This window comes from Sciurus carolinensis, chromosome 14, assembly GCF_902686445.1.
Source record: "Sciurus carolinensis chromosome 14, mSciCar1.2, whole genome shotgun sequence".
Classification (NCBI taxonomy): Eukaryota; Metazoa; Chordata; class Mammalia; order Rodentia; family Sciuridae; genus Sciurus; species Sciurus carolinensis.
In genome coordinates, this window is record NC_062226.1 from 51,791,639 (window position 1) to 51,805,321 (window position 13,683).

Here is a 13,683-nt window from a genome sequence, read left to right on the forward strand (position 1 = left end):
CAAAGATGTCAGAGAACTGATGATGTCTTCAAGTTAATGATTACAATGTTATGAGCGGAGTAAGAGACAAGGTAGAGACAAAAGGATTAGAAATTCTAGTGATCTGAGGACTGTTGGAATAAGATTTGGAGGGATTGTGCTGGAAAGTTAGAAGATGGAGGTTGAAATTGAATTTATGGAGGTGTTGCAGTAGTTGATAATTACAGATTTTACAGTTATGTTCCAAGAGAAAAGGTTATTGGAAAGCAGGCCTATTAACTGAGAGGCTAGGTATTGAAAAGGTCACCTACGTGGATATTGATATCACCCAAAACGCTCACGAACAACATTGCAGAGACAGGATTAAGCTGTAAATCTCAGACTGAGGTCCATTGATCCTAAGAGCATACAGATGACCTCTACAAGGAAGAGCATAAATTTCAAAGGAGCTGGTTTTAGTGAGGCAGGAGGCAATAGTTGCCAGGGAAAGCAACGTGACATAAGTAGAAGAGCCATCCCAGTTCCAGGCCTGTTTTAAATGTGGTCTACCGAAGAAAACAGTCAAAAATTGAGAATGCTACAGGGGATACAGTATGCTTAGGAGAGAGCCAGATATCAGTTACAGCAGTAAGATGAAGGGAAGATTCAGCATTTGATGGTAAAGATTTTGCTGATAGAACTCAGCTTAGAAGTTAGGGGACTTGTTCTGGTTCACATGCCTGGTGCTTTTCTCACTACATGGAGCCGCAGTACTCCTTCTATGGCTTTTTGTCTATTTAACAATCACACAACAGTAGTGGGAATCGCAAACATTAAGGACTGAAATGCGCGGGAACAGGGATCTATAATACAGAGCCGGCAGAGTAGGTGACTTCCGAGATGCAGTTCCCTGCTGGGAGTGACCGGAAGGACCGGGAAGAGGGCGCATTGCATGGCGGGAGCTACCGTCCTCTGAGGAAGTCCCTCCTCTCCCGGAAGTTAGGCGGCGCCAGTGCACTCTGCTCTTCCTGTAGCGCGGGAGTCTTGGTTTGTGGTGGCTTCGGTTAGGTATCTGTGGCCGCCGTGTCCTTTGACGCTCCGTTTTTCAGAGTCCTTTCGGCCGTTTGAGGCGAAATGCCTCCGGGCTAGAGAGCGGCAGGCGATGGCAGTGGAGGGGTCCCCGCGACCTCAGGCTGCCGGTGGGGAGGGATATTGAGGGGCCTCACAGTCGCTTGAGCCGGCGCTTTCTTCCTTTGAAGTCACCCAGCCTACCGTGAGGATGAGCTCTGCTTGGGGCGCTTCTTTTGAGAGGCAGCATCTCTGGATGTATCTGCAGGCGCTCGGCTTCGAGCCGGGCCCCGCTACCATCGCCTGCGGAAAGATCGTGTCACACACGCACCTCGGAGTGTAAGGAGGCGGGGGCCGGCGGGGCTGAGGCATACTGCGCAGGGAGACTGCTGGGTGGCCCGCCGATTCCCAGACCCCCGGCTCCATGAATCAGAGGCGGTTGAGCGGTTACTATGTGCCGGGCACTTGCTACAAAGCCCCTGCCCCCGATTGCTGCTGGTTGGTGGCAGAGACTGACAGTATAAGTTACCCACCAGTGGCTTTGTAGGGAAGTTGTCTGAAGTTGGGGTAAAACAGTAGAGACAATTTAACCCTGCCTTATGGTGGAAGCGGGTGGTCTGAGAAGTGGTGGGAAGAGCGGCGAGTTGGTAGTGGAAGGGTGTGGGAAGTGGGCACGCAGAGGTCTCTAGAACTCAAGGGAGTCTTTGACGGGAGTTAACTTTAGTTTGTAAATTTTGCTTTTTGAATCAGGAAGCTAAGGCATGCCACAGTTGGCAGAAAACCGTAGAGAGATTATTAAATGAACAGAAGGTCCTTTTTACTTTTGCCACTTCTGATATGGTTGTGACCATGAAAGTAAATACTTTGTTTATAGTTCTGTGGCTTAGTAATTTTAGACAGTATCTGTTATCTTCCCTGCTAAAGGCCAGGAATTTAGGATACATTGGCCATCTCCTGTCCTCCACAATCTATTTGATTTTTGTAAATTATATCATTTCTGTTCATCTAGTTTTAGTGTTTTCAAAATGTGATTAGACTTGATTCATCAGTCTCTCAAATCTGAGTCTCAACTATGTAATTTCACAATGAATGTAGCTATTATTTATAAAATAATTAGTTCATTTACCCTCCATCCTCTTGACTTTTTTTGCCTTTCCCCTCTTGACTTTTTTTTCAGTTGTATTTTAACTTTTGCTATCAAAGTTTAGATCTGTAATTAAGTTTTGTTTGGTGACTGTTTAGAACTTAATGCTATTAACATAGATGAAATGCTTTGAATAGAAATCTATTCTAAAAACTGACTACTAGTAGGTAGCATTTATCAGGTTATGATGATGTTTTTATTAATAAATTATTTATTTCATTTGATTTGATGCCTCACAACACAGTTTCATTTTCTCTGTACTGGCAGAGAAGCTTGAAGCTTCTTTAAGGGTTTCATCACTGATAACGGCGTTTGTGCATCCTTCTTTTCAGTGTTTTGGCCATCTTAATTTTCTCTTCTCTGGTTTATCCATTAATGCAATTGCATTGTGCCTTTGAAAGTTTTGCAAAATATGTCAGGTTCTGGTCCAGTGATGACATTTTTTTTCCCCTGTCCAACACTCATAGATGTCTTTCCCCCTTATGTTTTTAGAGTTGTTTTTGTCTGTTATTGGAGGGATCTATCTCATGCAGCAGATGTCCCCTGTAAAATAGTTTAAACACGAATGTAGCATCATCACATTTACTTTAAAAGTATTTTAATTTTTTCCATTTGCTTATGTGGCAAAATTCTTTTTAGTTTGCAATAATTCTGTAAGATTCTAGTTGGGTGAGCATCTAAATGCTGAAACTATTTTTCTTATAAAGTTAAACATACTATTAATATATGACCCAGCAGTTTCAGTCCACAGTATTTGCATTTGGAAAAATCATGCTGGTTGCTTTACAGACAATATGTTAGAGGGGGAAGTAGGGCGTCACAGTTACCTATCTAGGCCTGAACTAAAGTGACAGTGGTAATGGAAAGAAGAGAGATAATTAATTTGTTCATTCAACAGATATTTATTTTCCTGGGGAACAAACCCAGGGGCTCCTTCAGGCTATCTGTGTTCTCTACCACTGAGTTACATCCTCAGCCATCCTAAAAAAAAAAAAAAAAGACAAAAAATTGAGACAGCATCTTGGTAAGTTGCCAGGACTGGCCTTGAACTTGGAAACTTCCTACCTCAGGCTCCAGAGTGGCCAAGATCACAGGCATGAGCCACCATGATATTTATTGAAATCAACTCATGATATTTATTGGCTCAACAGATATTTTTTGAACATGATTTTGGATCTGGTGTACAGTATGAAGAGAATAGATGTGAATTTTCCCTTAATAGAATTTAAGTCTAGTGAGTGAATAAATCTACAACAAATGTTTTATTATAGATTATGATAAATGTCACAGACAAGAACAGTGTCCTTTGTGAGAAAAATAACAGATTTCAGAGATGGTAAGAAAGTAGGATAGATGGAACTTCATTTGTATTGCTTGAGGAATTAAGATATTCTAAGGACAGAAGGGTTTGACATATGGATAAGAATGGGCACTTAAGTAAGAGAATAGTAATACTAAGTTAAAAATTCACTTGATTTGATTCCTTTGAAATACATGATGTTTTGCTTTTCATATTAACTTTTTTGTGTGCTGCTTTAGATAAAACCTGGAGCCTTGTGTATATTGAGCTCTATCACTGAACTATATCTATAGTCCCCATATTAACTCTTGATTTCTTACAGCTGTGTGACATTTCTTAAGGGGTTTAGTAGATCTTTTGTTTTTGTTTTTTCAAATTTTGTGTGTATGTATGTATGTGTGTGTGTGTGTATGTGTATGTGTTTTAGGTTTTGTTTTGATTAGGGAAATTGGAACAATAAAAACTTTAATGGATTTGCTAGCGTTATGTCATAAAGATGGTTGTGGGAGTAAAATCTAGTTGTAAAGACCCTGGACTTGGGTCATGGACATATTTCAAGTCGGTACTTTTCTAATGCTTAGACATATCTATATATACAGGTATATATAGATATATATCTACATATATGTATGTGGGGGGGATTACAGGAGTGCACCACTCATAGTTTTTTGAACAAATATTCTAACTTCTAAATTTTAGTTTCCTCATTTGTGTAATGAAGTTAATTAAACTACTATTACCATTAGGATTAAATAAAATAATACATGTTAAAGCTAACAGCACAGGATTTAACCTTATAGTCTAGTGAAAATTAGGTGAATTACTGCCTGTAAGAGATTTAAGGTAATGCCTGACAAAAAGGAAACATTCAAAAAATATTAACTATTTTTGTTGTTATTTAGTAAATGTTGATTGGTGTTGTCTTCATATCATAGGGCATATTCACTCTCTGTCTGATTAGGTTTTCCTTCCCTTTCTGTAGTGTTTTCACTGCAATAAAATAAGCCCAGTTTTCTTCTGTTGGATCTATATTTTCAGAACCAGGACTAAAAACTTGTATGTTGTTCTTAATTGGTTATAAAATGTACATGACTGAGAAATTAATTTGCCTTGACCTCTTGAAGAGAATGAAAAATATTAATTTACCTCAGACTCTTACATAGCCTTTGATGCTGTTATGTTTTATTAATCATTTCCTTTTTCTTTTCCTACTTCTTTTTCATTTTAAACCTCTAGGAATATGTTTGATAAGCTGAACCGTGATGCCTTTCAAATAGTTTCTTATTTTTTGTTTCAAACCCTGGATCAGTCACTCACCAAAGAAGTTTTTAAGTAAGGAAAAATTATTTATTTCATTTTCTTTTGTAGTCATTCTCAAATGTAAAAATGGACTATGTCTTGATGTAAGCCCAGAATTTTAACTTGGAGATTAACTATTGTTTTGAAGGTATTACAAAATTCAAGTTTGAGTTTTAGAAATTTAGTGCTTAACATTTTTTTTTTTTGTGATACTGAGGGTTGAACCTAGAAATACTTTACCACTTAGTTATATCCCCAGCTGTTTTTATTTCTTACAACATACAATATTTTCTATATTCATAGAAAAATTAAGTGTGCTTGGGAAAAAAGACAAAGGAGGAAATGTCAACAGTGATAATCTCAGGTTGGTGAGTTTAGGATGAGACTTACTTCCTCACCATTTTCAGTGTTTCCTGAAATGTTTAAAACAAGCCATAAATGGTTTAAATCAGGGGAAAATTTCTGAAAACTTATTTTTATTTGGTGAAGCCCTATACCTTAATGATGGGGATTTCAAGAAAGTGTTTCAAATATACCTGCTCTTCTAGGCACTTAAAACTTATAAATGAAGGTAAAATGTTAAGACTAAATTATCAAAAATGAATATAATGCCTGAACAATGGATTTATTTCTTTATCAAACGTTCCTTATGTTTATTTTTTATAAGTTGCTTCCTACCTTCACCTCCCGAGTTGCTGGGACTACAGGCATATGCCATCATCTCCAGCAATGCTTAATTTTTATATATATGGGTGATTGTTTTTGGTATAATCATTACGTGTTTCATAGATAATATAGGTTTATTTCATAAAATTAGTTTCTAACAATCTTCTTGGTCTTAATTAAGCAAAAGAATTAACTGATACCAATCTGTTTATATATTTAGTTTTGGCCCACTGGCCCCCCTCCCCTTTTTGTTACAGAGAATTGAAACCAGGGGCTCTTAACCACTGAGCCACATCCCCAGCCGTTTTATTTTTATTTAGAGACAGGGTGTCACTGAGTTGCTTAGGGCCTCGCTAAGTTGCTGAGGCTGGATTTGAACTCACGATCCTCCTACCTCAGCCTCTCCTGTTGCTGGGATTATAGGTGTGCCCCACTGTGGCTTGCCCTATTTTTTATGTTGATTTCCCCAAGCCTTACTACTTTTATGGGTAGTATTATTTGTTTTGTCTATTTTAACTTTCCATTTCTTTGGAAATACTTACTCTTTTGTTCAGTAATATGTATTAAAGTGTCAGCTATTACAGGCAAAAAGCATTCCTATTAAATTTAGCCTGTTCTAAGTTTAAGATGATTGTAAAAATGTAAACTCCTAGTAGTCTAGGTTCTATGTCATTTTGTATGTGATTTGGGTTTTTTCTTTCTGAAATAATGTTCAAAGTGTGTTAATATTTATATTGTACTGTCAAACTTCTTATATAGAAAAGCAACAATTAAGCCTGGGGTATAGCTCAGTTGGTAGAGTGCTTGCCTGTCAAGCACAAGGCCCTGGGTTCAATCCCCAGCACTGCAAAAAGAAAAGCAACAAATAAATTATAACAAATAAATTTCTAGTAGTCATACTCTCATGCGTTCCTTCTCCTTTGCTTATCATGTTGGATACATTAAAATTTTTTCCAGCAATGTCCTCCTCTGCTCCGAGGCTTAATATATTAATTATTTTATACCATCTTTATGCTTGGTCAAGTGGATCTGTTGAGAGCATTATCTTTATTTTCAGTACTTTTAATAGCTGTTTATTAATTATTTGCACCTATATGTTTTATATTTATTTATTAGTTATTCATGTATATTCATTAATTGCGCTAAACTCAACCCTATAGATACTTATATAAAAAAAGACCCAATTTCTCACAGATTGGTCTAGCTGAAATGTAAGAATGTTACATTTAATCTGTTTTGCTTTAATGTTCCCAATATAGGAAATAAATTTGATGTAATTTTAAATTTTGCTGAGTTTGATTTTTTTGAGGATATGAGTCTAATGCTATTATTATTTTTAAAGATTTTGCTGGCCTCCATTTGACCAAAAAAGTGACACTGAATTCCGGAAACACTGCTGTGAATGGTTAAAAAAGATTTCTGTAAGTATTCTCCTTTTGAAAGATGCAGACTTTAAGAAGTTAAAAGGTGTTAAAAACTATGTTAATTTTTTAGATGTAAACCTTTTTTATTTTATTTATTGATATTGAGTATTATACCACTGAGCTTCTTCCCTAGTTCTTTTTCTTGGCCAGAAATTGAACCCAGAGGCACTTAACCACTAAGCCACATTCCCAGCCCTTTTTATATTTTATTTTGAGACAGGGTCTTGCTAAGTTGCTAAGACTGGCTTTGAATTCAGTCTTATTTTTTATTTTGAGATAAGGTCTCACAAAGTTGCCATGACTGTCCTGGGACTTAAGTTCATCCTGTCTTAGCTCCTGAGTCACTGGGATTATATGTGTACATCACCATGCCTGGAACAGAAATACACACACACATATATGTGTGTATTTAAATATTTTTTAGTTACAGATGAACACAATACCTTTATTTTATTTATTTTTTTATGTGGTGCTGAGGATTGAACCAAGTGCCTCACATGTGCTAGGCAGGCACTCTGCCACTAAGCTACAACCCCAACCACTACACAGAATATTTTTTAGCTAAGATTATTTCAGTATGTTTCTCCAAATAGCATCAACAGTTATGGTTTATTTAATTATAATTATCTTTTTGACCAAATACATGTAGGGTTTAGAAAAACCAAACAATTTGTGGTTCAAACAGAATAATTCTTGCAAATTTTTTTATTCTTCAAAAATAGTATGCTGTGAGGAGGGAGTGGGTTGGGGTGGTGACTGACCCTTTCTGCCCATTTTCCACTCTGCAATGGACTTGAGCTTATTCAAGCAGTTGTGCTATGAGGAGGGTGTGCTAATGATCAGTACGGATGGTTGAGTTTTATTTCCCTTAAAGTATAGTGCTCCTGGTGTACAGCCTGACTACAAGATTGTCATTCTTTAAAAAAATAGTTGATATAAATATGAGTATTCTTGATAAGATTTTTAACTCATCTTATCTTTTTCTCCATAGGCTGAATGTGGAAATAACTTTCCTCAAGTTGTTGGTTCACTGTTTCTGTCTCCTGGTGGTCCTAAGTTTATTCATCTGATGTATCATTTTGCAAGATTTGTTGCTTTAAAGTATATTAAAACCAATTCTAAAAGTAAGTTAAGCTTATAGTAGGAATTTATTTGGTTTTGATTCTTAAAATTTTTTTTCCTTTTTTTTTGTGGTACTGGGAATTTAATCTAGGGGTGCTTTACCATTAAGCTAAGTTGTTGAGGCTATCCTTGAACTTGTGAGCCTCCTGTCTCAGCCTTTCTAGTTGTTGGGATTACAGGCTTGTGCCAATGTGTCCAGCTTGATTCTTAAATTGTTACTCTTCTTTACAATTTTAAAATCAAGAGATTGTTAATAAAGCAAGATAAGTTAAAACATTAATCTATGTCAAAAAGTAAATAGTTAATGTTGTACTGGAATTGTAGGTTGAAATCTCAGAGTGAATCTTCGTTACTATTTACATTATTTTATTTATGTTACTTTATTATGTCTTAATACAGGAGTTTGGAAACACTTTTCATATGTAGAAAGCCAGATAATAAATATTTTAGGCTTCATGAGCCTAAATTTTATTTATTTATTTATTTATTTCTCTTTGGTTTGTTTTTACAACCCTTAAAAAATGCAGAAACCATTCCTGCCTTATTGGACTATCAGAAATAGCCGGTGGGCCAAATTAGGCTTGCAGGTTATAATTGACCTCTAATACATGGTGTTAAATATGTGTTGAATGAGTTAGATTTATTTTGGTTCCTGGTGATGTGTTGGAAATTTCTTCTTTCAAGGAATTTGATTAATTTACAAGTTTATTGAGACAAAAAATTGGATTTTTAAAGCTAATATAAGAACGTTATTTCTAGTTTATTAACTCTGCTGCTCTGTTTAATTGATGTTTGCTTATAAAGCATAGAAAGGAATATGACAGAAAAGTTGTACTCTAAAACCCTGTCTTCCAATTTCCTGAGACAACTATTTCTGCTTGGTTTATATCTTTTTTTTTTTTGCGGTGCTGGGGATTGAACCCAGGGCCTTGTGCTTGCGAGGCAGGCACTCTACCAACTGAGCTATATCCCCAGCCCTGGTTTATATCCTTTTACTGTTTTTTTAAAAATATATATGTATACGTACTATATCTACAGGTTTCATTTACTTTAAATAGACAATATATTCTTTTAGATGAAAACTCAAAAGTCTGTCTTCCACTTCCGTTCTCTAACTACATTATTCCTTTTCTTTTTTAAAAGTATTATTTAGTTGTAGATGTATAATGTCTTTCTTTACTTATTTATTTTTATGTGGTGCTGAGGATTGAACCCAGTGCCTTACACATTTAAGGCAAGTGCTCCACCACTGAGCTGCAATCCCAGCCCTTGTTTACTTTTCTAGAAGTAACAGTGTAATCAGTAACCTGAGCAAATATGTATATATTCCCTTTTTTTAAAATAACATTTTTAGTTGTAGGTGGACACAATACCTTTATTTTATTTATTTTTATGTGTTGCTGAGGATGGAACTCAGTGCCTCACATATACCCCTCTTTATCTTTATAAAACAAATGGTAACTTAAACTTGGTTTTTGATCTTTTTCTACCTAACTGTATCTTGGAAATCATCTTTTATCAATTCAAAGAGCTTCCTTATTCTTTTCCTCTCCTTTTAGAACTGCTAAGTATTACACTGAATGAATAGGATGTACTGTAATTTATGTAGTCAGTCTTCTACTCACAGACATTTGCCTTTTTTCCTCAAATCTTTTGCTATTAAAAAAGTTACAGTGCAAACATTATACATGTATTGTCAATGTTCAAATATGTGTATATACATACAGCATACATAAAAGATGATTTGTTTAGTCATAAGAGCTTTGCATTTGTAACTTGATAGTTATTTATTACCAGATTAGTTTCTGTAGAGTTTACTCAGTTTATACTTCTGTCACCAGTGTATGAAAGTGCCTGTTTTCCCAAAGGCTTTTTTTTCCCTTTTGGTATTGGGTATTGGATTCAGGGCCCTGTGCATGCTAAGTAAGTGCTTTACCACTGAGTCATATTGCCAACCCTTTTTAAATTTTAAATTTTGAGACAGTGTCTTGCAAAGTTGCCTAGACTGGCCTGTGATCAGATATTATCTTTTCAATTTGATAGGCTAAAATGGAATTTCAGTTAAGTTTTAATTTGTATTTCTTTTATTATTAGTGAAGTTAAAATTGTTTAATGTGTTTAAGAGCAGTTCATACTTTTTTCATATCTATGTTCATGTCCTTTGTCCATTTTTCTCTTATTAGTCATTTTCTCTTTCATTTATAAAAACTTATTGCCCCTTCTCTGTGATGTGACATAAAATCTTTTTTCCCCAGTGTATCTTTTATGTGTGATTTTTGAGAACATATGATTCTGCTGTATAAACATTTATATTTTCAGATTTAATATAGCATAAGCATTTTGCCAATTTCTTTTATTAGTAGGTGACCAACTCCAATTGCATGTAAACCAAATTTTTATATGAAACATATGTTTGAATTTAATTAGGATTTGTTGTTCATAAGGCCTCTAAGCATTGGTTACCCTATTTTTGATTTAAAGTGACTCCAGTCAGCATTTTTGATCTCTTGATGACGACTAAATTTGTTGAACTCATTTCCTGTTAAATATTTGGGAGTCGCATGGGTTTCTTTAGGGTATGCTAGAATGTAGATAAGTAATGTTAAGTGTAGTATGGAATCCCTCATTTCCAGAATATTTATGATAAAAACCTGAACTTTGAAATGTTTGCATGGGTTGTTCTTAGGCTCTACATTTGTCATTAGTAACAACGGAGAAAGGCTTGAGAAGTGGAGAATGGTTTTATGTGGTTGTTTTGTTGTGTTGGTCTTACTAAGAGGAAAAGTAAGCTGATAGTGCAGTGGAGGGGATGTGATCCCACCTCATCTCTTCTATTTTTCTTGTACTGGGATTTGAACTCTGGTGCTACACCACTGAGCTACATCCTCAGCCCTTTTTTTTTTTTTAAAGTTCAGTGGCATTTATTACATTATTACATTTACATTGTTGTGCAACTCCTCCTCTATCTTGTTCCAGAACATTTACATCACCCCCAAAATAAACTATACACATGAGTCCATCACTCCTATATCTCCCTCCCCCATTCCCTGGTAACCAGCAGTTGACTTTTTTTTTTTTTTTTTTTGGTGCTGGGGCAGCAGTCTGCTTTTGGTCTCAGTGGCTTTATCTGTTCTGGAAGCTTTGAACAAATGGCATCATACAACATGTGATCCTTTGAGTCTGGTTTCTCTCACTTAACATTGAATTTTCAAGGTTCATCCATATTGTACCACATTTTGGTGCTTTATTCCTGCTCTCTTTGCTTTTATGTGTACATGCTTCACATATACTAGGCAAGAGCTCTGCCTTTAAGCTCCATCCCCAGCCTTTTTTTTTTTTTTCCAGTTTGATTTTGAAATAGGACCTCAAGAAGTTTTTGAGACTGTCCTCAAACTTGAATCCTCCAGCCTCAGCCTCCCAAGTAGCTGGGATGGCAAGTATCTGCCACTACACCCAGCTATTTCATTCCTTTTTATGACTGAATAACATTCTGTTGTACGGGTAGACCACATTTTGTTTTGATATTCATCTATCCATTTAAATTTGGGCTGTTTCTACTCGGGGCCTGTTATGAATAATGCTGCTATAAATATTCATGTACAAGAATCTATTTGGGTCTCCATTTTTAGGTCTTCTAGGTTTATATCTAGGAGTGAAATTTCTGGGGAACTTTGCTAATTCTTTAACATTTTTTTAAACTTTTATTAATTTTTTTCATTATCTTTTTTTGACAGTGATAAATATTAAAACAACTTTTTTTCATATATGTATATAGGGTAATAATGCCTGTCTCATTCTACCATACTTCCTATCCCTACCTGTCCCATCCCTTCCTCACTACCCTCTATAATCCAGCATTCCTCTATTCTTCCCTTACCCCCTCTTCCAGTGCCCCCGTTATGTATTAGCATCCACTTATCAGAGAAAACATTCAGCTTCTGGTGTTTTGGGATTGACTTATTTCACTTAGCATGATATTTTCCAGCTCCATTCATTTACCTGCAAATGCCATAATTTTATTCTTTATGACTGAGTAATATTCCATTGTGTATAAATACCACAGTTTCTTTATCCATTTATTTGTTGAAGGGCATCTAGCTATTGTGAATTAAGCTGCTATAAACATTGATGTGGCTGCATCACTACAGTATGCTATAGTAGTCCTTTGGGTATAAACCGAGAAGTGGCATAGCTGGGTCCAATGATGGGTCCTTTCCGATTTTCTGAGGAATCTCCATACTGTTTTCCAAAGTGGTTGCACCAATCTGCAATCCTACCAACAATGTATGAGTGTATCTTTTCCCCCACATCCCTGCCAACACTTGTTATTGATTATATTCTTGATAATTGCCATTCTAACTGGAGTGAAATGAAATCTTAGAGCAGTTTTGGTTTGCATTTCTCTAATTGCAAACTGTCCCAAAATGGTGGCAACCATATGTAACCAAATCTGTGGGTACTGTGACAGTGGATTTCCAGGTTAACAGTGGGCAGCAGGTGATCTGCTGGTGGTCTTTGTTTGGTCTGCAGGCTAATGGTGGACAATCGGCTGTTGGACGTTTGGCAGTGGGTGATAGGTGACAGGCAGGCAAACGGAAATGGCGGATGATAGGCAGCAGTCAGTGAGCAGTCTGCACTCAAACAGGCAAGGGGCTAGAGTTATAGCTCAGTGGGTAGAGTGCTTGCCTTGCAAGCATAAGACCCTGGGTTCAATCCCCAGCACCACCAAAAAAAAAAAAAAAAAAAAAAGGCAGGCAATAGGCTGGCAGTTGGTGGGTGATTGGGGTGGATGAATGGGGTAATCAGCAGGGGTTTAGGGGGCAGCAATGACTGCCTCATAGAGAAACAGTATTTCCTCCGCCTAGCCCTTTTCATTTATATTTTATTTTGAGACAGGGTCTCGCTAAGTTATGGTTGGTTTCACTGAATTGCTGATGCTGGCCTGGAATTTGTGACCTTACTATTTCAGACTCCTAAATTGCTGGGTTTATAGGTGTGTGCCACCACCCCTGGCTTTACCTCATTTCTCCTGTTTTGGTATTAGGGATTGAACCCAGGGTTGCTTAACCACTGAGACACATCCTAGCCCTTTTTAAAATTGTTTTTAAATTTATTTTTTGTAATTTTCATACCAGGGATCGAACCCAGAGGTGCTTCAACCCTGAGCCACACCCCAGCCCTTTTTATATTTTATTTAGAGACAGGGTCTTGTTAAGTTGCTTAGGGCTTCACTAAATTGTTGAGGCTAGTTTTGAATTTGCGATCCTCCTGCCTCAAGTCTCATGAGTTGTTGGGAGTATAGGCATATGCTATCCTCCTGGCCCTTTTTTTTTGTTTTATTTTGAGACAGAATCTCGCTAAGTCCTTAGGGTGTTCCTAAATGACTGAGGTTGGTCTCGAATTTACAGTCCTCCTGCCTCAACTTCCTGAGTCACTGATACTATAGGGGTGGGGCATTGTGCCTGGCTCTTCATCTCTCTTTATCTCTTTCTCTTTGTTTTTTTGCCATGCTGGGGATTAAACCCTGGGACTTGAGCATGCTAGTTAAATACTGTGATCTGACCTACATCCCTAGCCTTACCTTATCTCTTTTAGTTAACTTTCTTCCTTTGCTGTTAAAGGATCCTGTTAGAAAGCCTAGTAGCTTACATATATAACAATGTGTTCGTTCAGAGAATCTCTGCTAGATAATTATACAAAAA

The 13,683-nt window shown here is 36.6% G+C and overlaps 1 protein-coding gene and 1 non-coding gene across 5 annotated transcripts in view; both read left to right on the forward strand.

Annotated features, from left to right (window-relative positions):
* Positions 1–992: 992 nt before the first annotated feature.
* Positions 993–13,683, forward strand: part of Haus6 (HAUS augmin like complex subunit 6) — a 44,458-nt gene continuing 31,767 nt past the window's right edge. For all 4 annotated transcript variants that reach the window (XR_007105010.1, XR_007105011.1, XM_047525147.1 and 1 more), the window contains exons 1-4: positions 993–1,365; positions 4,707–4,802; positions 6,778–6,856; positions 7,851–7,983. Coding sequence is in view for 2 of the 4 variants with exons in the window: in XM_047525147.1 (XP_047381103.1) it covers positions 1,238–1,365; positions 4,707–4,802; positions 6,778–6,856; positions 7,851–7,983 (436 nt within the window). In the remaining 2 variants the exon portion in view is untranslated. The remainder of the gene's footprint in view (positions 1,366–4,706; positions 4,803–6,777; positions 6,857–7,850; positions 7,984–13,683) is intronic.
* Trnad-guc (transfer RNA aspartic acid (anticodon GUC)) lies at positions 6,213–6,285 on the forward strand. Its single transcript has one exon. It is a non-coding gene; the product is annotated as a tRNA-Asp (tRNA).